The following is a 21114-nucleotide window of genomic DNA, read 5'->3' as shown; positions in this document are numbered from 1 at the left end:
GAGAAAGCAATGAAAGGAGAGGGATAGAGAGAGAGAGAAGGTGGAGAGCAATGAAATAACAGATAGAGGACATAGCAGAGAGAATAGAAACAGGTTTGTTTTTTTATCTTTTATCCTCCCTTCAATGTTCAACTCTTCAACTCCCTTCAAATCTTTTCAACTCCCTTCAACTCTCTTGCTCCTGTCACGTCCTGACCATTATAAGGGGTTATTGGTTATTGTAGTTTGGTCAGGACGTGGCAGGGGGTATTTGTTTTATGTGGTTTGGGGTTTAATGGGATATGTATTTATGTAAGAGGGGTGTTTGATTTATGTGTTCCGGGGTTTTTGGGTAATGTTCTTATTTTGTATTTCTATGGTTTTCTATGTTGTGTATTTCTTTGTGTTGGTCTGGTATGGCTCTCAATCAGGAACAGCTGTAAATCGTTGTTGCTGATTGAGAGTCATACTTAGGTAGCCCTGTTTTCACCTGTCCCTTTGTGGGAAGTTGTTGTTTGCATAGCTGTGTGTTTAGCCTGCAATCCTGATCGTTGTTTTGTTTGTTACGTATTCAATAAAGTCACTGTGAGCACTCGACCCGCTGCGCCTTGGTCCACTACGCACGACGACGGTTACAGCTCCGTCTCTCAGTCTCACCAGTACAGGCCTTCAGAAATAACAACAACTCAATAACCACTGTTATGTATGTCTAGCTTGAGGTTATGCTACCTGTGGTGAGTGTACCTGTGTTAGTCCTACCTGTGTTAGTCCTACCTGTGTTAGTCCTACCTGTGTTAGTCCTACCTGTGTTAATCCCACCTGTGTTAGTCCTACCTGTGTTAGTCCTACCTGTGTTAATCCTACCTGTGTTAGTCCTACCTGTGTTAATCCTACCTGTGTTAGTCCTACCTGTGTTAATCCTACCTGTGTTAGTCCTACCTGTGTTAATCCTACCTGTGTTAGTCCTACCTGTGTTAGTCCTACCTGTGTTAATCCCACCTGTGTTAGTCCTACCTGTGTTAGTCCTACCTGTGTTAATCCTACCTGTGTTAGTCCTACCTGTGTTAGTCCTACCTGTGTTTGTCCTACCTGTGTTAGTCCTACCTGTGTTAATCCTACCTGTGTTAGTCCTACCTGTTTTCCTACCTGTGTTTGTCCTACCTGTGTTAGTCCTACCTGTGTTGAGAGCGGGTGGTCCTCCTGGTGTAACGCTGTAGACCTGGAGGAACTCTCTCTGCCTGCTTCCTCCCACTATGTTGAAGCCGAAGCCCTGCTGCCCTTTAGACAGACGGGTGTGGATGGAATAGCCCTTCAGCTCTGCCGGCTGGTCCGTGAAAGCAGGTACTGGCAGGGACACAGGGACAAGGACCATTCGTTTCCTGTTGTAATGATCCTACCACCGTCTAGTATTTATTTAACCTTTATTTACCCGGGCCTAGTCTCATTAAAGTCAAATTATTTATTTAACCTTTATTTACCCGGGTCTAGTCTCATTAAAGTCAAATCAGTCCTGGATTCTCCAGACGTCTCTCAGATTACACAGATTAGGCCACTTCTCGCTATATCTATGATAGACTGTCCACGTGTATTCACATATATCTATGATAGACTGTCCACGTGTATTCACATATATCTATGATAGACTGTCCATGTGTATTCACATAACAGACAAGACAGAGCTGGCGTACTGCGGCTGTCTCTGAACAGGTTCAACAACTAATTCTCTGGCGCCCTCTGCAGTTCAATGACGCCGTGTGTAGTCTCATGACTAACTGACATATTTATGTCATTCTTTACATTTTTTTTTAATACGGCAACAGAATATTCTGACACATTTTCCTTCCTATAAATGTTTATTTGCATCTACTATTAAAGTGATCTTCCTCCTCCTCCTCCTCCTCTCTAATGTCATGAGCCGACGACAACGTGGAAATGTGTCTCTAATTCACGACTCTATTTCAGTAGAACTGAATGCCGTCTCAGTGCTAGACAACACTTGACTAAACATGAACGAGACAAAGTGAGATGAGAGACAGTATGGGGGGTGGGTGAGAAGGAGGGAGAGGAAGAGAGGGGATGGGGAGTAGGGGTAGGAAAGGGAGATATAGGGGGAGAGAGAGGGGGTAGGGGGGAGAGGAAGAGAGGGGATGGGTAGTAGGGGTAGATAAGGGAGATATAGGGGGAGATATAGGGGGAGAGAGAGGGGGTAGGAGGGAGAGGAAGAGAGGGCATGGGGAGTAGGGGTAGGAAAGGGAGATATAGGGGGAGAGAGAGGGGGTAGGAGGGAGAGGAAGAGAGGGGATGGGTAGTAGGGGTAGATAAGGGAGATATAGGGGGAGAGAGAGGGGGTAGGAGGGAGAGGAAGGGAGGGGATGGGGAGTAGGGGTAGATAAGGGAGATATAGGGGGAGAGAGAAGGGGTAGGAGGGAGAGGAAGGGAGGGGATGGGGAGTAGGGGTAGATAAGGGAGATATAGGGGGAGAGAGAGAGAGAGAGTAAATTATATTTCTAATAATGTCAAGAGATGATTTTGAGAGCTGACAGGGGAGATAGACAGAGAAACAAAGGAGGATAAGGTAGGTAGACTCACAGTCTGTCTCGCTGAGGATCTCCCTGCTCTGAGCTCTGGGGTCCAGCCAGCTGGTTGTCTTAGAGATGTGACTGAGGGGAGGAAGAGATCACCCCCTCCACCATCAATATCATCATCCTCACCACCAACCTAATCATCATAAGCTCTACACTCTCTAAACTCTATGTGGTAAAGTTATATTCTCTCCTCTCTCTATGTAGTAAAGCTCTCCTCTCTCTCCTGTCTCTATATAGTAAAACTCTCCTCTCTCTATGTAGTAAAGCTCTCCTCTCTCTCCTGTCTCTATGTAGTAAAACTCTCCTCTCTCTATGTAGTAAAGCTCTCCTCTCTCTCCTGTCTCTATGTAGTAAAACTCTCCTCTCTCTCCTGTCTCTATTTAGTAAAACTCTCCTCTCTCTCCTCTCTCTATGTAGTAAAACTCTCCTCTCTCTCCTGTCTCTATGTAGTAAAACTCTCCTCTCTCTCCTGTCTCTATGTAGTAAAACTCTCCTCTCTCTATGTAGTAAAACCCTCCTCTCTCTCCTCTCTCTATGTAGTAAAGCTCTCCTCTCTCTCCTCTCTCTATGTAGTAAAACTCTCCTCTCTCTATGTAGTAAAACTCTCCTCTCTCTCCTCTCTCTATGTAGTAAAACTCTCCTCTCTCTCCTGTCTACTCACTCTATGTAGTAAAACTCTCCTCTCTCTCCTGTCTACTCACTCTATGTAGTAAGCCTCTCCTCTCTCTCCTGTCTACTCACTCTATGTAGTAAGCCTCTCCTCTCTCTCCTGTCTACTCACTCTATGTAGTAAGCCTCTCCTGAGTCACTGAAGGCCAGCTCCCAGTTCTCCGGCAGTGTCACTCCCCCTCGTGTGGCGATGCCGCTCCCTCCGTTCTCCTCTCCGACGCCATCCCTGCCTTCCCACGATTGGCTAAGAGATTTGGCTGTGGGCAGGGCACTGCTGGCACCTACTGACCCCGCTGCCAAGACAAAACACACACACACGCACACACACAGCCTTGAAATAGCCTTTTAACTCTGGCCGCTGTAAGCTCCAATCAAGGGTCCAGATGTAAACAGATGTCTGTCTTAGTCAATGTTTATCCCAAATTTCAGCCTATTCCTAACTTAGTGCACTACTTTTAACCAGAGCCCATGGGTCCTATATAGTGCACTACTTTTAACCAGATCCCTATGGGTCCTATATAGTGCACTACTTTTAACCAGAGCTCTATGGGTCCTGGTCAAAAGTAGTAAACTATATAGGGAACAGGCTGATATTTGTGACGTAGGCTCAGGCTTCATCCTATGGATAGATCCCTTCCCATGTCTGAACTCTGCTCTTAGTCTGAATATCCCATGACATCCCCAATGTCCTGTTCCCGAGGCACACAATGATGGGAGAAGAGGAGCAGATGAGTTATTACCTGAACCTGTCTAATAAAATATGTTTCTTTTTCGGTCTCTGTTTCAAATGATTTTTGCTGCTCGCCTACTGAGCATGATTTCGGCGTCGTGAGTTCTTCAAGATATTCTTCAAAGACAGAATTTAAGACATTTTCAGAAGATGGGCAGGGACTCTGTTGTCCTGACTTTAGGAGGAATCTTGTCGACAGTAGTCCAGATAGGATAGCCTAGTGGTTAGAGCGTTGGACTAGTAACCGAAAGGTTGCAAGATTGAATCCCCGAGCTGACAAGGTACAAAATCTGTCGTTCTGTCCCCTGAACAAGGCAGTTAACCCACTGTTCCTAGGCTGTCATTGAAAGTAAGAATGTGTTCTTAACTGACTTGCCTTGTTAAATAAAGGCAACAAAAAAATATGAGAAATGCCTGGATTAGGACCTGTGCTGCTTCCTGTTTGTGGAAAAGTTGTACTCTACAGATGTTGTAGAGCAGGAACGAGTTGATGTTCGTGAAGAACAACAGAGTGTTTGTCCAGGATCACGCCAAGGTTCTTTGCTCTCTGGTAGAGGGACACTGTGTAGTTGTCAACAGAGATTGAGTGGTCTTGGACTGGGCAGACCTTCCCAGGGGTGGAAGAGCAGCTACGTTTTGTCATGGACTAAGCTTGAGGTGGTGGGCCGACATCCAAGCTGAGATGTCTACCAGGCACGCAGAGAGGCATCTTGGTGCCAGAAAGGGGGGAAGGAGAAGAGTAATTGAGTGTCATCCGCATAGCAATGACAGGAGAGACCAGGTCAGGATATGACGGAGCTGAGTGACTTGGTGTATAAAGAGAAGAGGAGAGCGGGACACCAGCAGTGATAGTTCGTGGTACAGATACTATCCACGCCACCTGGTAGGAACGACCTGCCAGATAAGATGCAAACCAGGAGTGTGCCGAGCCTGAGACGCCCAGCCCTGAGAGGAGTATCTGATAGAGCCTGAGACACCCAGCCCTGAGAGGAGTATCTGATAGAGCCTGAGACACCCAGCCCTGAGAGGGTGGAGAGGAGGATCTGATAGAGCCTGAGACGCCCAGCCCTGAGAGGGTGGAGAGGAGGATCTGATAGAGCCTGAGACACCCAGCCCTGAGAGGGTGCAGAGGAGGATCTGATAGAGTCTGAGACGCCCAGCCCTGAGAGGAGGATCTGATAGAGACTGAGACACCCAGCCCTGAGAGGGTGGAGAGGAGGATCTGATAGAGCCTGAGACGCCCAGCCCTGAGAGGGTGGAGAGGAGGATCTGATAGAGTCTGAGACACCCAGCCCTGAGAGGGTGGAGAGGAGGATCTGATAGAGACTGAGACACCCAGCCCTGAGAGGGTGGGGAGGAGGATCTGATAGAGCCTGAGACGCCCAGCCCTGAGAGGGTGGAGAGGAGGATCTGATAGAGTCTGAGACGCCCAGCCCTGAGAGGAGGATCTGATAGAGACTGAGACACCCAGCCCTGAGAGGGTGGAGAGGAGGATCTGATAGAGCCTGAGACGCCCAGCCCTGAGAGGGTGGAGAGGAGGATCTGATAGAGTCTGAGACACCCAGCCCTGAGAGGGTGGAGAGGAGGATCTGATAGAGACTGAGACACCCAGCCCTGAGAGGGTGGGGAGGAGGATCTGATAGAGCCTGAGACGCCCAGCCCTGAGAGGGTGGAGAGGAGGATCTGATAGAGTCTGAGACACCCAGCCCTGAGAGGAGGATCTGATAGAGACTGAGACACCCAGCCCTGAGAGGGGGATCTGATAGAGCCTGAGACGCCCAGCCCTGAGAGGGTGGAGAGGAGGATCTGATAGAGACTGAGACGCCCAGCCCTGAGAGGGTGGAGAGGAGGATCTGATAGAGACTGAGACGCCCAGCCCTGAGAGCCAGGAGAGGAGGATCTGATGGTTCACGGTGTCGAAGGCAGCGGATAGCTCTAGGAGGATGAGACCTGAGGAGAGAGAGTCAGCTTTGGCAGTGAAGAGAGCCTCCGTGACACAGAGAAGAGCAGTCTCGGTTGAGTGACCCTCCTTGAAGCCTGACTGGTTAAGGGTCAAGAAGATCGTTCTGAGAGGGATAACGAGAGAGTTGATCAGAGAGAGCACGCCGAAGTGTTTTGGAAATCAAAGAAAGGTCGTTTTTGGATGTCAGTGGGCTCGAGTGTTGGTTTCTTGAGGGAAGTGAAGAATGGGAGAAGGTCTCCAGAGATGGTCTGGAGAAGGGAACAGGGGATGGGGGTCGAGCAGTGCAGGTTGTTGGGCGGCAGGACCATCACTATTTGCTGGATGTCATCTGGAGAGAGAGGGGAGAAAGAGGTCAAGGCGTAGGGCAGTTCTGGAGAGAGAGAGGGGAGAAAGAGGTCAAGGCGTAGGGTAGTTCTGGAGAGAGAGAGGGGAGAAAGAGGTCAAGGCGTAGGGTAGTTCTGGAGAGAGAGATGGGAGAAAGAGGTCAAGGCGTAGGGTAGTTCTGGAGAGAGAGGGGAGAAAGAGGTCAAGGCGTAGGGTAGTTCTAGAGAGAGAGAGGGGAGAAAGAGGTCAAGGCGTAGGGTAGTTCTGGAGAGAGAGAGAGGAGAAAGAGGTCAAGGCGTAGGGTAGTTCTGGAGAGAGAGAGGGGAGAAAGAGGTCAAGGCGTAGGGTAGTTCTAGAGAGAGAGAGGGGAGAAAGAGGTCAAGGCGTAGGGTAGTTCTGGAGAGAGAGAGGGGAGAAAGAGGTCAAGGCGTAGGGTAGTTCTGGAGAGAGAGAGGGGGGAGAAAGAGGTCAAGGCATAGGGTAGTTCTGTGTGAGTGGGACCAGTGGGTTCAGTAGGCTGAGTGAATGAGGAGCGGAAGTTATTTTACAAAGTCGTCCGCAGAGATTTAGAGCGATAGAAAGCGTCTTTAGCAGCAGATACAGAGGAAGAGGAGGGAGAGAGGAGGGAGTAGAAGGTGGAGCTGGCCAGGAGGAAAGGGGACAGTGAGAGTCAAGGGAGTCAAAGGGAGGAGAGGCAGAATCAGGAGACAGGAGGGAGAAGAATTTAACAGAAGGAAGAGATGATAGGACAGAAGAGGAGAGAGTAGTGGGAGAGAGAGAGAGAGAGAAAATTGCGGCGGTGCATGACCATCTGGGTAGGGACAGAGTGGCTAGGGTTGGAGGAGAGATGGAGAGACAAGGAAACAAAGTAGTGATCAGAAACAGAGGGCGGTTGCAGTGGGATTAGTAGAAGAACAGCCTCTAGTGAAGATGAAGTCAAGCATATTGCCTGGCAGTGGGATAGGACTGGGAAAGGGTGAGGTCAAAAGAGGAAAGGGGTCAGGAGGTTAAAGTCGCCCAGTACGATGAATGTTCATTGGGAAATTAGCTTATCAAGGTGTCAAGCTCATTGAGGAACTCTCCAAGGACACCTGGTGGGAAATAGATGACAACAATGTTTAGCTTGGGGAGAGGAGCAAACTGGGATAGAAACACACACACACACACACACACATACTTGTTACAGCTACAAAAGAGAGAAATGAGATCATCAGAAAAATAACTAAGATGCTCAAGTCTGGTGATTATTCTCAGTGTCTCCTCTGTGATGGATGTCTCAATGTTTAGGCTAACAGACAGCCTGTATGTGATTATACCTGACAGACCAGAGTCCTCCTCACTGTTCTCTCCCTCCTCCACAGCCTTCTCCAGGTTGCTTAGCGACTTGCTGCGAGTCCTGAAGTTCCGGAGCAGGTTCCGGTGTTCCTGGTACGTGATTGGTGGGCTCTCTGGGCCAATGTGGATTGGGCGGGGCGTCCCGTAGTAGTTACCTGATAGGAAGGGGAGGTACAGAGGAGGAACAATCAGTTAATCAATTAACACTATAAATGCTAGGCATCAAGAGACTCACCCCTTCAAGCTCATGAGCAGTCATTCTGACTGAAACATTCGAAAAGTGTAATTAATACATTTCATATATGCCATCTAAAAAAAATTATAATTTGGTTTTGTTTATGAAGGTCTTAGGTAACATTAGAATACAAAATAACAGTTTGTTCCTGTAGGCTACATGTAAAAAAAAAAAAAAAAACAAGAATTCAAGTTTTCAATCAATTTTATTTGTGGAGTGCCTTTGTTTACAACTACGAAACAGAAAGCACATGTTGGAACGCGGTAACAAATAATTTTTTTATAACTACAAAATAAAAAATGAAATACCTCAACCACCTAAGATACACGGTCAAATTATGAAAACATCAGTAGCCTATATATCATTATTAGCACCACGTGTGCTTCACAGTAAAGTAATGCTCCCTATTGGCTAAACGCTCGCGCAAAATCAAAACGTTTGGTAAACGGCTTTTTTTACGTGCATTTAACCCCCCCCCCCCTCCACTCCACCACTGGCCAAGAGCAATAAACACACACACTCCTTTGAACTTGCCACTCTCCAGCTGGGCTCCAGACTCTTACCTTTGAACTTGCCACTCTCCAGCTGGGCTCCAGACTCTTACCTTTGAACTTGCCACTCTCCAACTGGGCTCCAGACTCTTACCTTTGAACTTGCCACTCTCCAGCAGGGCTCCAGACTCTTACCTTTGAACTTGCCACTCTCCAGCTGGGCTCCAGACTCTTACCTTTGAACTTGCCACTCTCCAGCTGGGCTCCAGACTCTTACCTTTGAACTTGCCACTCTCCAGCAGGGCTCCAGACTCTTACCTTTGAACTTGCCACTCTCCAGCAGGGCTCCAGACTCTTCCAGGGAAAAGAACTCTTCTACGGAGACAAAATTGTAGTCCACTCCTGATATCTCCTCGTGGCGAAGCTGCCTGGTCGTACCTGGAGATAGGAGGATAATGGAAGGCTATAGTGGACCACACACACACACTAGTCAAGCAGAGACTTGTTTACAACGGGAAAATACTGTGTTAGGGTAAACAAGCCTCCATCTGGTATAAAAGTACCTGACCTTAAAAGAGATATCTTTGATTTCTGAAGCACACCTGAAACTATTCTCAACCAGCAACAGTCAGAGGAAAGCATGTGTAAATGGAAGAGATTAACTAAATAAATACGTGTGTGAAAAGTGAGAGGGACATGTCATGTACCATTAAATCACCTCTGAAAGAGACGGGGACATGTCATGTACCATTAAATCACCTCTGAAAGAGACGGGGACATGTCATGTACCATTAAATCACCTCTGAAAGAAAGAGAGACATGTCATGTACCATTAAATCACCTCTGAAAGAAAGAGGGACATGTCATGTACCATTAAATCACCTCTGAAAGAAAGAGGGACATGTCATGTACCATTAAATCACCTCTGAAAGAAAGAGGGACATGTCATGTACCATTAAATCACAGCTGAAACATATTTTTGGTTGCTACATGATTCCATATGTGTTATTTCATAGTTTTGATGTCTTCACTATTATTCTACAATGTAGAAAATAGTAAAAATTAAGAAAAACACTGGAATAAGTAGGTGTGTCCAAACTTTGACTGGTACTATATATTTTTTGTATGATCCTATTTTATTTTTCAAACAATATGAACATACACGTACAAAAGACCTCAGACAGACGCACACAAATATCAATGACATCGCACCTGCCCAGACCCAATGACATCACACCTGCCCAGACCCAATGGCATCACACCTGCCCAGACCCAATGGCATCACACCTGCCCAGACCCAATGACATCACACCTGCCCAGACCCAATGGCATCGCACCTACCCAGACCCAATGACATCACACCTGCCCAGACCCAATGACATCACACCTGCTCAGACCCAATGACATCACACCTGCCCAGACCCAATGGCATCGCACCTACCCAGACCCAATGACATCGCACCTGCCCAGACCCAATGACATCACACCTGCCCAGACCCAATGACATCGCACCTGCTCAGACCCAATGACATCGCACCTGCCCAGACCCAATGGCATCACACCTGCCCAGACCCAATGGCATCACACCTGCCCAGACCCAATGACATCGCACCTGCCCAGACCCAATGACATCACACCTGCCCAGACCCAATGACATCACACCTGCTCAGACCCAATGACATCGCACCTGCCCAGACCCAATGGCATCACACCTGCCCAGACCCAATGGCATCACACCTGCCCAGACCCAATGACATCGCACCTGCCCAGACCCAATGGCATCACACCTGCCCAGACCCAATGACATCGCACCTGCCCAGACCCACATGTTCCCACCAGTGAAAAAAGAGAGTAACGATGTTCGCTGAGTCGTCATTCTGTAACGATGTTCGCTGAGTCGTCATTCTGTAACGATGTTCGCTGAGTCGTCATTCTGTAACGATGTTCGTTGAGTCGTCATTCTGTAACGATGTTCGCTGAGTCGTCATTCTGTAACGATGTTCGCTGAGTCGTCATTCTGTAACGATGTTCGCTGAGTCGTCATTCTGTAACGATGTTCGCTGAGAGTCGTCATTCTGTAACGATGTTCGCTGAGTCGTCATTCTGTAACGATGTTTGCTGAGTCGTCATTCTGTAACGATGTTTGCTGAGTCGTCATTCTGTAACGATGTTCGCTGAGTCGTCATTCTGTAACGATGTTCGCTGAGTCGTCATTCTGTAACGATGTTCGCTGAGTCGTCATTCTGTAACGATGTTCGCTGAGAGTCGTCATTCTGTAACGATGTTCGCTGAGTCGTCATTCTGTAACGATGTTCGCTGAGTCGTCATTCTGTAACGATGTTCGCTGAGAGTCGTCATTCTGTAACGATGTTCGCTGAGTCGTCATTCTGTAACGATGTTCGCTGAGTCGTCATTCTGTAACGATGTTCGCTGAGTCGTCATTCTGTAACGATGTTCGCTGAGTTCGTCATTCTGTAACGATGTTCGCTGAGTCGTCATTCTGTAACGATGTTCGTTGAGAGTCGTCATTCTGTAACGATGTTCGCTGAGTCGTCATTCTGTAACGATGTTCGCTGAGAGTCGTAATTCTGTCACGATGTTCACTGAGTCGTCATTCTGTAACGATGTTCGCTGAGTCGTCATTCTGTAACGATGTTCGCTGAGTCGTCATTCTGTAACGATGTTCGCTGAGTCGTCATTCTGTAACGATGTTCGCTGAGAGTCGTAATTCTGTCACGATGTTCGCTGAGTCGTCATTCTGTAACGATGTTCGCTGAGTCGTGATTCTGTAACGATGTTCGCTGAGTCGTCATTCTGTAACGATGTTCGCTGAGTCGTCATTCTGTAACGATGTTCGCTGAGTCGTCATTCTGTAACGATGTTCGCTGAGTCGTCATTCTGTAACGATGTTCGTTGAGAGTCGTCATTCTGTCACGATGTTCGCTGAGTCGTCATTCTGTAACGATGTTCGCTGAGTCGTCATTCTGTAACGATGTTCGCTGAGAGTCGTCATTCTGTAACGATGTTCGCTGAGAGTCGTCATTCTGTAACGATGTTCGCTGAGAGTCGTCATTCTGTAATGATGTTCGCTGAGAGTCGTCATTCTGTAACGATGTTCGCTGAGTCGTCATTCTGTAACGATGTTTGCTGAGTCGTCATTCTGTAACGATGTTCGCTGAGTCGTCATTCTGTAACGATGTTCGCTGAGAGTAGTCATTCTGTAACAATGTTTGCTGAGTCGTCATTCTGTAACAATGTTCGCTGAGTCGTCATTCTGTAACGATGTTCGCTGAGTCGTCATTCTGTAACGATGTTCGCTGAGAGTCGTCATTCTGTCACGATGTTCGCTGAGAGTCGTCATTCTATAACGATGTTCGCTGAGAGTCATCATTCTGTAACGATGTTCGCTGAGTTGTCATTCTGTAACGATGTTCGCTGAGTCGTCATTCTGTAACGATGTTCGCTGAGAGTCGTCATTCTGTAACGATGTTCGCTGAGTCGTCATTCTGTAACGATGTTCGTTGAGAGTCGTCATTCTGTAACGATGTTCGCTGAGTCGTCATTCTGTAACGATGTTCGCTGAGTCGTCATTCTGTAACGATGTTCGCTGAGAGTCGTCATTCTGTAACAATGTTCGTTGAGAGTCGTCATTCTGTCACGATGTTCGCTGAGTCGTCATTCTGTAACGATGTTCGCTGAGTCGTCATTCTGTAACGATGTTCGCTGAGTCGTCATTCTGTAACGATGTTCGCTGAGTCGTCATTCTGTAATGATGTTCGCTGAGTCTTCATTCTGTAACGATGTTCGCTGAGTCGTCATTCTGTAACGATGTTCGCTGAGTCGTCATTCTGTAACGATGTTCGCTGAGTCGTCATTCTGTAACGATGTTCGCTGAGAGTCGTCATTCTGTAACAATGTTCGCTGAGTCGTCATTCTGTAACAATGTTCGCTGAGTCGTCATTCTGTAACGATGTTCGCTGAGAGTCGTCATTCTGTCACGATGTTCGCTGAGAGTCGTCATTCTGTAACGATGTTCGCTGAGAGTCGTCATTCTGTAACGATGTTCGCTGAGAGTCGGGAAGCAAGTTCAGGGAGTGAATACATTTAATAAATAACTGAACAAATCAAGAAACTCAAACAGCGCACCGACATGAAACATGAACAGAAACAATGACGACTGGGGAAGAAACCAAAGGGAGTGACATATAAAGGGCAGGTAATCAAGGAGGTGATGGAGTCCAGGTGAGTGGCATTATGCTCAGGTGCGCGTAACGATGGTGACAGGCGTGCGCCATAACGAGCAGCCTGGTGACCTAGAGGCCGGAGAGGGAGAATCGTGGTTAACATGGAGGAATGAGGCTGGAGGAGGTTTGGATGGGGGGAACAAATCTGGGTTCTTATTCCCATAAGGCACCTGGGTCCATTGGGCTCTGGTCTAAAGTAGTGCACTATATAGGGAATAGGGTGCCATAGGGCTCTGGTCTAAAGTAGTGCACAATATAGGGAATAGGGTGCCATAGGGCTCTGGTCTAAAGCAGTGCACTATATATAGGGAATAGGGTGCCATAGGGCTCTGGTCTAAAGCAGTGCACTATATATAGGGAATAGGGTGCCATAGGGCTCTGGTCTAAAGTAGTGCACTATATATAGGGAATAGGGTGCCATAGGACTCTGGTCTAAAGTAGTGGACTATATATAGGGAATAGGGTGCCATAGGGCTCTGGTCTAAAGTAGTGCACTATATATAGGGAATAGGGTGCCATAGAGCTCTGGTCTAAAGTAGTGCACTATATATAGGGAATAGGGTGCCATAGGGCTCTGGTCTAAAGCAGTGCACTATATATAGGGAATAGGGTGCCATAGGGCTCTGGTCTAAAGTAGTGCACTATATATAGGGAATAGGGTGCCATAGCACTCTGGTCTAAAGTAGTGCACTATATAGGGAATAGGGTGCCATAGCACTCTGGTCTAAAGTAGTGCACTATATATAGGGAATAGGGTGCCATAGAGCTCTGGTCTAAAGTAGTGCACTATATAGGGAATAGGGTGCCATAGGGCTCTGGTCTAAAGTAGTGCACTATATATAGGGAATAGGGTGCCATAGGGCCCTGGTCTAAAGTAGTGCACTATATATAGGGAATAGGGTGCCATAGGGCTCTGGTCTAAAGTAGTGCACTATATATAGGGAATAGGGTTCTATAGGGCTCTGGTCTAAAGTAGTGCACTATATATATATATATAGGGAATAGGGTTCTATAGGGCTCTGGTCTAAAGTAGTGCACTATATATAGGGAATAGGGTGCCATAGGGCTCTGGTCTAAAGTAGTGCACTATATATATATATATAGGGAATAGGGTTCTATAGGGCTCTGGTCTAAAGTAGTGCACTATATAGGGAATAGGGTGCCATAGAGCTCTGGTCTAAAGCAGTGCACTATATATAGGGAATAGGGTGCCATTTGGGATGTAGACGGAACAACAAGCAACGATCTGTCAAGATGAATCATCTTACTGGCCTGACGCTTGACAACAGTTACCATAGAAACAGTGTAAGTGCTTCTCTCACCCATTTAGTGACTGAACTTTTCACTTGTTATTTATTTCTTTCCATCCTGTTTTTGAGCGGGGAGCAGCAGCCCCCTGGCAGCTCTCTCTCCATCATCATCACCACGGCATCGCAGCTTTGCTACGAGGTTGTTTTCCTATGTAATCATCTGTGATTGAGGACATCTGATTTGAAGTGCATGAGTATATATAAAAAATGTGTTTTGGTAAGTGTTTGTGTGTGCGTGACTGCTTGATGTTTGTTGGACTGTCTGTGTGTGTGAGTGTGTGTGAGTGTGTGTGTGTGTGTGTGTGTGTGTGTGTGTGTGTGTGTGTGTGTGTGTGTGTGTGTGTGTGTGGGGAGAGGGTGCGTGATACAGAGAGAGAGAAGAGAGGTATACAGAGAGTTGGAGAGAGACAGGTACACATAGAGAGAGAGAGAGAGAGAGAGAGAGAGAGAGAGAGAGACAGGTACACATAGAGAGAGACAGGTACACATATAGAGAGAGAGATGAGAGAGAGACAGGTACACAGAGAGAGAGAGAGAGACAGGTACACATAGAGAGAGATGAGACACGTACACAGAGAGAGAGAGAGACAGGTACACAGAGAGAGAGACAGGTACACATAGAGAAAGAGAGATGAGAGAGAGACAGGTACACATAGAGAGAGAGAGATGAGAGAGAGACAGGTACACAGAGAGAGAGAGAGAGAGATGAGAGAGAGACAGGTACACAAAGAGAGAGACAGGTACACATTGAGAGAGAGAGATGAGAGAGAGACAGGTACATATAGAGAGAGAGAGATGAGAGAGAGAGAGAGAGAGAGACAGGTACACAAAGAGAGAGAGACAGGTACACAGAGAGAGAGATGAGAGAGAGACAGGTACACATAGAGCGAGAGAGAGATGAGAGAGAGACAGGTACACAAAGAGAGAGACAGGTACACATTGAGAGAGAGAGATGAGAGAGAGACAGGTACATATAGAGAGAGAGAGATGAGAGAGAGAGAGAGAGAGAGAGAGAGAGAGACAGGTACACAAAGAGAGAGAGACAGGTACACAGAGAGAGAGATGAGAGAGAGACAGGTACACATAGAGCGAGTTGGAGAGAGACAGGTACACATAGAGAGAGAGAGACAGGTACACACAGAGAGAGAGAGAGAGGTACACACAGAGAGAGAGAGACAGGTACGCATAGAGAGAGAGTTGGAGAGAGACAGGTACACACGTAGAGAGAGAGAGACAAGTACACAGAGAGAGAGAGAGACAGGTACACACACAGAGATAGAGAGAGAGAGAGAGAGAGAGAGAGAGAGAGAGAGACAGGTACACACAGAGAGAGAGACAGGTACACAGAGAGAGAGAGATAGAGACAGGTACACATATAGAGAGAGTTGGAGAGAGACAGGTACACATAGAGAGAGAGACAGGTACACACAGAGAGAGAGAGAGACAGGTACACACAGAGAGAGAGAGAGACAGGTACGCATAGAGAGAGATAGAGACAGGTACACATATAGAGAGAGTTGGAGAGAGACAGGTACACACGTAGAGAGAGGGAGACAAGTACACAGAGAGAGAGAGAGACAGGTACACAGAGAGAGAGAGACAGGTACACACAGAGAGAGATAGAGACAGGTACATATATATATATATAGAGAGAGAGAGAGAGAGAGAGAGAGAGAGACATGTACATATAGAGAGAGTTGGAGAGAGACAGGTACACACACAGAGAGAGAGAGAGAGAGAGAGAGAGAGAGAGAGAGAGAGACAGGTACACACAGAGAGAGAGACAGGTACGCAGAGAGAGAGAGAGAGAGAGAGAGAGAGAGAGAGGTACACACACAGAGAGAGAGAGAGAGAGAGAGAGAGAGAGAGAGAGAGAGAGAGAGAGAGAGAGAGGTACACACACAGAGAGAGAGAGAGAGAGAGAGAGAGAGAGAGAGAGAGAGAGAGAGAGAGAGGTACACAGAGAGAGAGTTGGAGAGAGACAGGTACACACATAGAGAGAGACAAGTACACAGAGAGAGAGAGAGACAGGTACACACAGAGAGAGAGAGAGAGAGAGAGAGAGAGAGAGAGAGAGAGACAGGTACACAGAGAGATGTGTGTGTAGTTCTACTCACAGGGGATGGCTCGGAGGTACAGGTTCTCCCTGATGACCTGCTGTAGCTGGCTGTCCATGGATCCTGGAGTAAAACACTTGCTGAGGTACCACCTCAGATCCTTACACAGAGTGGAACCTGCACGGGGAGAGACACGTTATCAGACGTTAGCAACAACAAAAACATGAGTAACGTGTGTCTGTCACCTGTAACAGGTCTCCACCCAGTGACGAGCTGTAGTTAAGGGACACACCTATAGACGTTGTGAAGGCACTGCGGTCACAGCGGTGACCTCTTTATGCCGCCTACACCGCTGCAGGCTGAATTAGTGTGTGTGCTGTTCCCTCCATGTCCCACGTCATCACACAGAGACGGGACAGGGACGAATAACATGTCATCACACAGAGACGGGACAGGGACGAATAACATGTCATCACACAGAGACGGGACAGGGACGAATAACATGTCATCACACAGAGACGGGACAGGGACGAATAACATGTCATCACACAGAGACGGGACAGAGACGAATAACATGTCATCACACAGGGACAAATAACATGTCATCACACAGAGAAGGGACAGGGACGAATAACATGTCATCACACAGAGACGGGACAGGGACAAATAACATGTCATCACACAGGGACAAATAACATGTCATCACACAGAGACGGGACAGGGACGAATAACATGTCATCACACAGAGACGGGACAGGGACAAATAACATGTCATCACACAGAGACGGGACAGGGACAAATAACGTGTCATCACACAGAGACGGGAAAGGGACAAATAACATGTCATCACACAGAGACGGGACAGGGACGAATAACATGTCATCACACAGAGACGAGACAGGGACAAATAACATGTCATCACACAGGGACAAATAACATGTCATCACACAGGGACAAATAACATGTCATCACACAGGGACGGGACAGGGACAAATAACATGTCATCACACCGAGACGGGACAGGGACGAATAACATGTCATCACACAGAGACGGGACAGGGACAAATAACGTGTCATCACACAGAGACGGGACAGGGACAAATAACATGTCATCACACAGAGACGGGACAGGGACGAATAACATGTCATCACACAGGGACAAATAACATGTCATCACACAGAGACGGGACAGGGACGAATAACATGTCATCACACAGAGACGGGACAGGGACAAATAACATGTCATCACACAGAGACGGGACAGGGATGAATAACATGTCATCACACAGAGACGGGACAGGGACAAATAACATGTCATCACACAGAGACAGGACAGGGACAAATAACGTGTCATCACACAGAGACGGGACAGGGACGAATAACATGTCATCACACAGAGACGGGACAGGGACAAATAACATGTCATCACACAGAGACGGGACAGGGACAAATAACATGTCATCACACAGAGACGGGACAGGGACGAATAACGTGTCATCACACAGAGACGGGACAGGGACGAGAGGTAGAGAAACACGGGAACATCTTCCTACAAAATAAAAACTGAACAAAATCTACCTACTACAGTACACACTACCTACTACAGTACAGTACACACTACCTACTACAGTACACACTACCTACTACAGTACAGTACACACTACCTACTACAGTACACACTACCTACTACAGTACAGACTACCTACTTCAGTACACACTACCTACTACAGTACAGTACACACTACCTACTACAGTACACACTACCTACTACAGCACAGACTACCTCCTACAGTACAGACTACCTACTAGAGTACACACTACCTACTACAGTACACACTACCTACTACAGTACACACTACCTACTACAGTACAGACTACCTACTACAGTACAGTACACACTACCTACTACAGTACAGACTACCTACTACAGTACAGACTACCTACTACAGTACACACTACATACTACAGTACACACTACATACTACAGTACAGACTACCTACTACAGTACACACTACCTACTACAGTACACACTACCTACTACAGTACAGTACACACTACCTACTACAGCACAGACTACCTACTACAGTACAGTACACACTACCTACTACAGTACACACTACCTACTACAGTACAGACTACCTACTACAGTACACACTACCTACTACAGTACACACTACCTACTACAGTACACACTACCTACTACAGTACACACTACCTACTACAGTACAGACTACCTACTACAGTACAGACTACCTACTACAGTACACACTACCTACTACAGTACACACTACCTACTACAGTACACACTACCTACTACAGTACACACTACCTACTACAGTACACACTACCTACTACAGTACAGACTACCTACTACAGTACACACTACCTACTACAGTACAGTACACACAACCTACTACAGTACACACTACCTACTACAGTACACACTACCTACTACAGTACAGACTACCTACTACAGTACACACTACCTACTACAGTACACACTACCTACTACAGTACAGACTACCTACTACAGTACACACTACCTACTACAGTACACACTACCTACTACAGTACACACTACCTACTACAGTACACACTACCTACTACAGTACACACTACATACTACAGTACACACTACCTACTACAGTACAGACTACCTACTACAGTACACACTACCTACTACAGTACAGACTACCTACAGTACAGTACACACTACCTACTACAGTACACACTACCTACTACAGTACAGTACACACTACCTACTACAGTACACACTACCTACTACAGTACACACTACCTACTACAGTACAGACTACCTACTACAGTACACACTACCTACTACAGTACAGACTACCTACAGTACAGTACACACTACCTAGTACAGTACACACTACCTACTACAGTACAGTACACACTACCTACTACAGAACACACTACCTACTACAGTACACACTACCTACTACAGTACAGACTACCTACTACAGTGCACACTAACTACTACAGTACACACTACCTACTACAGTACACACTACCTACTACAGTACAGACTACCTACTACAGTACACACTACCTACTACAGTACACACTACCTACTACAGTACACACAACCTACTACAGTACACACTACCTACTACAGTACACACTACCTACTACAGTACAGACTACCTACTACAGTACACACTACCTACTACAGTACAGTACACACAACCTACTACAGTACAACACTAACCTACCTACTACAGTACACACTACTACTACAGTAACAGACTACCTACTACATACAACACTACCTACTACAGTACACACTACCTACTACAGGACAGACTACCTACTACAGTACACACTACCTACTACAGTACACACTACCTACAGACACAGCTACACTACTACAGTACTACAGTCACACACTACATACAGTCACACTACCTACTACAGTACAGACTACCTACTACAGTACACACTACTACCTACTACAGTAAGACTACCTACAGTACAGTACACACTACCTACTACAGTACACACTACCTACTACAGTACAGTACACACTACCTACTACAGTACAGTACACACTACCTACTACAGTACACACTACCTACTACAGTACAGACTACCTACTACAGTACACACTACCTACTACAGTACAGACTACCTACAGTACAGTACACACTACCTACTACAGTACACACTACCTACTACAGTACATACACCTACCTAATACAGAACACACTACCTACTACAGTACACACTACCTACTACAGTACAGACTACCTACTACAGTGCACACTAACTACTACAGTACACACTACCTACTACAGTACACACTACCTACTACAGTACAGACTACCTACTACAGTACACACTACCTACTACAGTACACACTACCTACTACACAGTACACAACCTACTACAGTACACACTACCTACTACAGTACACACTACCTACTACAGTACAGACTACCTACTACAGTACACACTACCTACTACAGTACACACTACCTACTACAGTACAGACTACCTACTACAGTACAGACTACCTACTACAGTACACACTACCTACTACAGTACACACTACCTACTACAGTACAGTACACACAACCTACTACAGTACACACTACCTACTACAGTACAGACTACCTACTACAGTACACACTACCTACTACAGTACAGTACACACAACCTACTACAGTACACACTACCTACTACAGTACACACTACCTACTACAGTACAGACTACCTACTACAGTACACACTACCTACTACAGTACACACTACCGACTACAGTACAGACTACCTACTACAGTACAGACTACCTACTACAGTACACACTACCCACTACAGTACACACTACCTACTACAGTACAGACTACCTACAGTACAGTACACACTACCTACTACAGTACACACTACCTACTACAGTACAGACTACCTACTACAGTACAGACTACCTACTACAGTACACACTACCTACTACAAGTAACTGACTTACCTACAGTACAGGACACACTACCTACCTACAGCACACACTAACCGTACTACAGTACAGTACACACTACCTCTACAGGAACACACTACCTACTACATTACACATCTTACCTACTACATTACAGACTACCTACTACAGTAACACACTAACTTACTACAGTAAAGACTACCTACTACAGTACACACTACCTACTACAGTACATCACTACCTACTACGTTACACCACTACCTACTACAGTACAGACCTAACCTACTACAGTACACAACTACTACTACAGTACACACGACCTACGACAGTAACACACTACCTACTAGCAGTACAGTACACACTAACTCTTACTACAGTACACACTACCTAATACAGTACAGACTACCTACTACAGGTACACCCCTACTACTACAGTACAGTACACACAACCCTACTACAGTACACACTACCTACTACAGTACACACTACCTACTACAGTACAGACTACCTACTACAGTACACACTACCTACTACAGTACAGACTACCTACTACAGTACAGACTACCTACTACAGTACACACTACCTACTACAGTACACACTACCTACTACAGTACAGACTACCTACAGTACAGTACACACTACCTACTACAGTACACACTACCTACTACAGTAAAGACTACCTACTACAGTACAGACTACCTACTACAGTACAGACTACCTACAGTACAGTACACACTACC

At 46.4% G+C, this 21114-nt stretch overlaps 1 protein-coding gene across 1 annotated transcript in view; it reads right to left on the bottom strand.

Moving 5' to 3' along the window:
- Nucleotides 1-16106, bottom strand: part of LOC115168786 (membrane-associated guanylate kinase, WW and PDZ domain-containing protein 3) — a 69451-nt gene extending 53345 nt beyond the window's left edge. Inside the window, exons 1-6 of the mRNA XM_029724341.1 lie at nt 15983-16106; nt 8630-8749; nt 7567-7740; nt 3346-3526; nt 2569-2639; nt 1156-1323 (exon numbers count right to left, since the gene is read on the bottom strand). Of these exons, the coding sequence (XP_029580201.1) occupies nt 1156-1323; nt 2569-2639; nt 3346-3526; nt 7567-7740; nt 8630-8749; nt 15983-16040 (772 nt within the window). The 5' untranslated portion in view covers nt 16041-16106. The remainder of the gene's footprint in view (nt 1-1155; nt 1324-2568; nt 2640-3345; nt 3527-7566; nt 7741-8629; nt 8750-15982) is intronic.
- Nucleotides 16107-21114: the final 5008 nt, after the last annotated feature.

The sequence above is a fragment of the Salmo trutta genome, chromosome 30, assembly GCF_901001165.1.
Source record: "Salmo trutta chromosome 30, fSalTru1.1, whole genome shotgun sequence".
Classification (NCBI taxonomy): domain Eukaryota; kingdom Metazoa; phylum Chordata; class Actinopteri; order Salmoniformes; family Salmonidae; genus Salmo; species Salmo trutta.
Note: the sequence above shows the minus strand (reverse complement) of the source record. Positions and strands in the feature narration are given on the sequence as shown.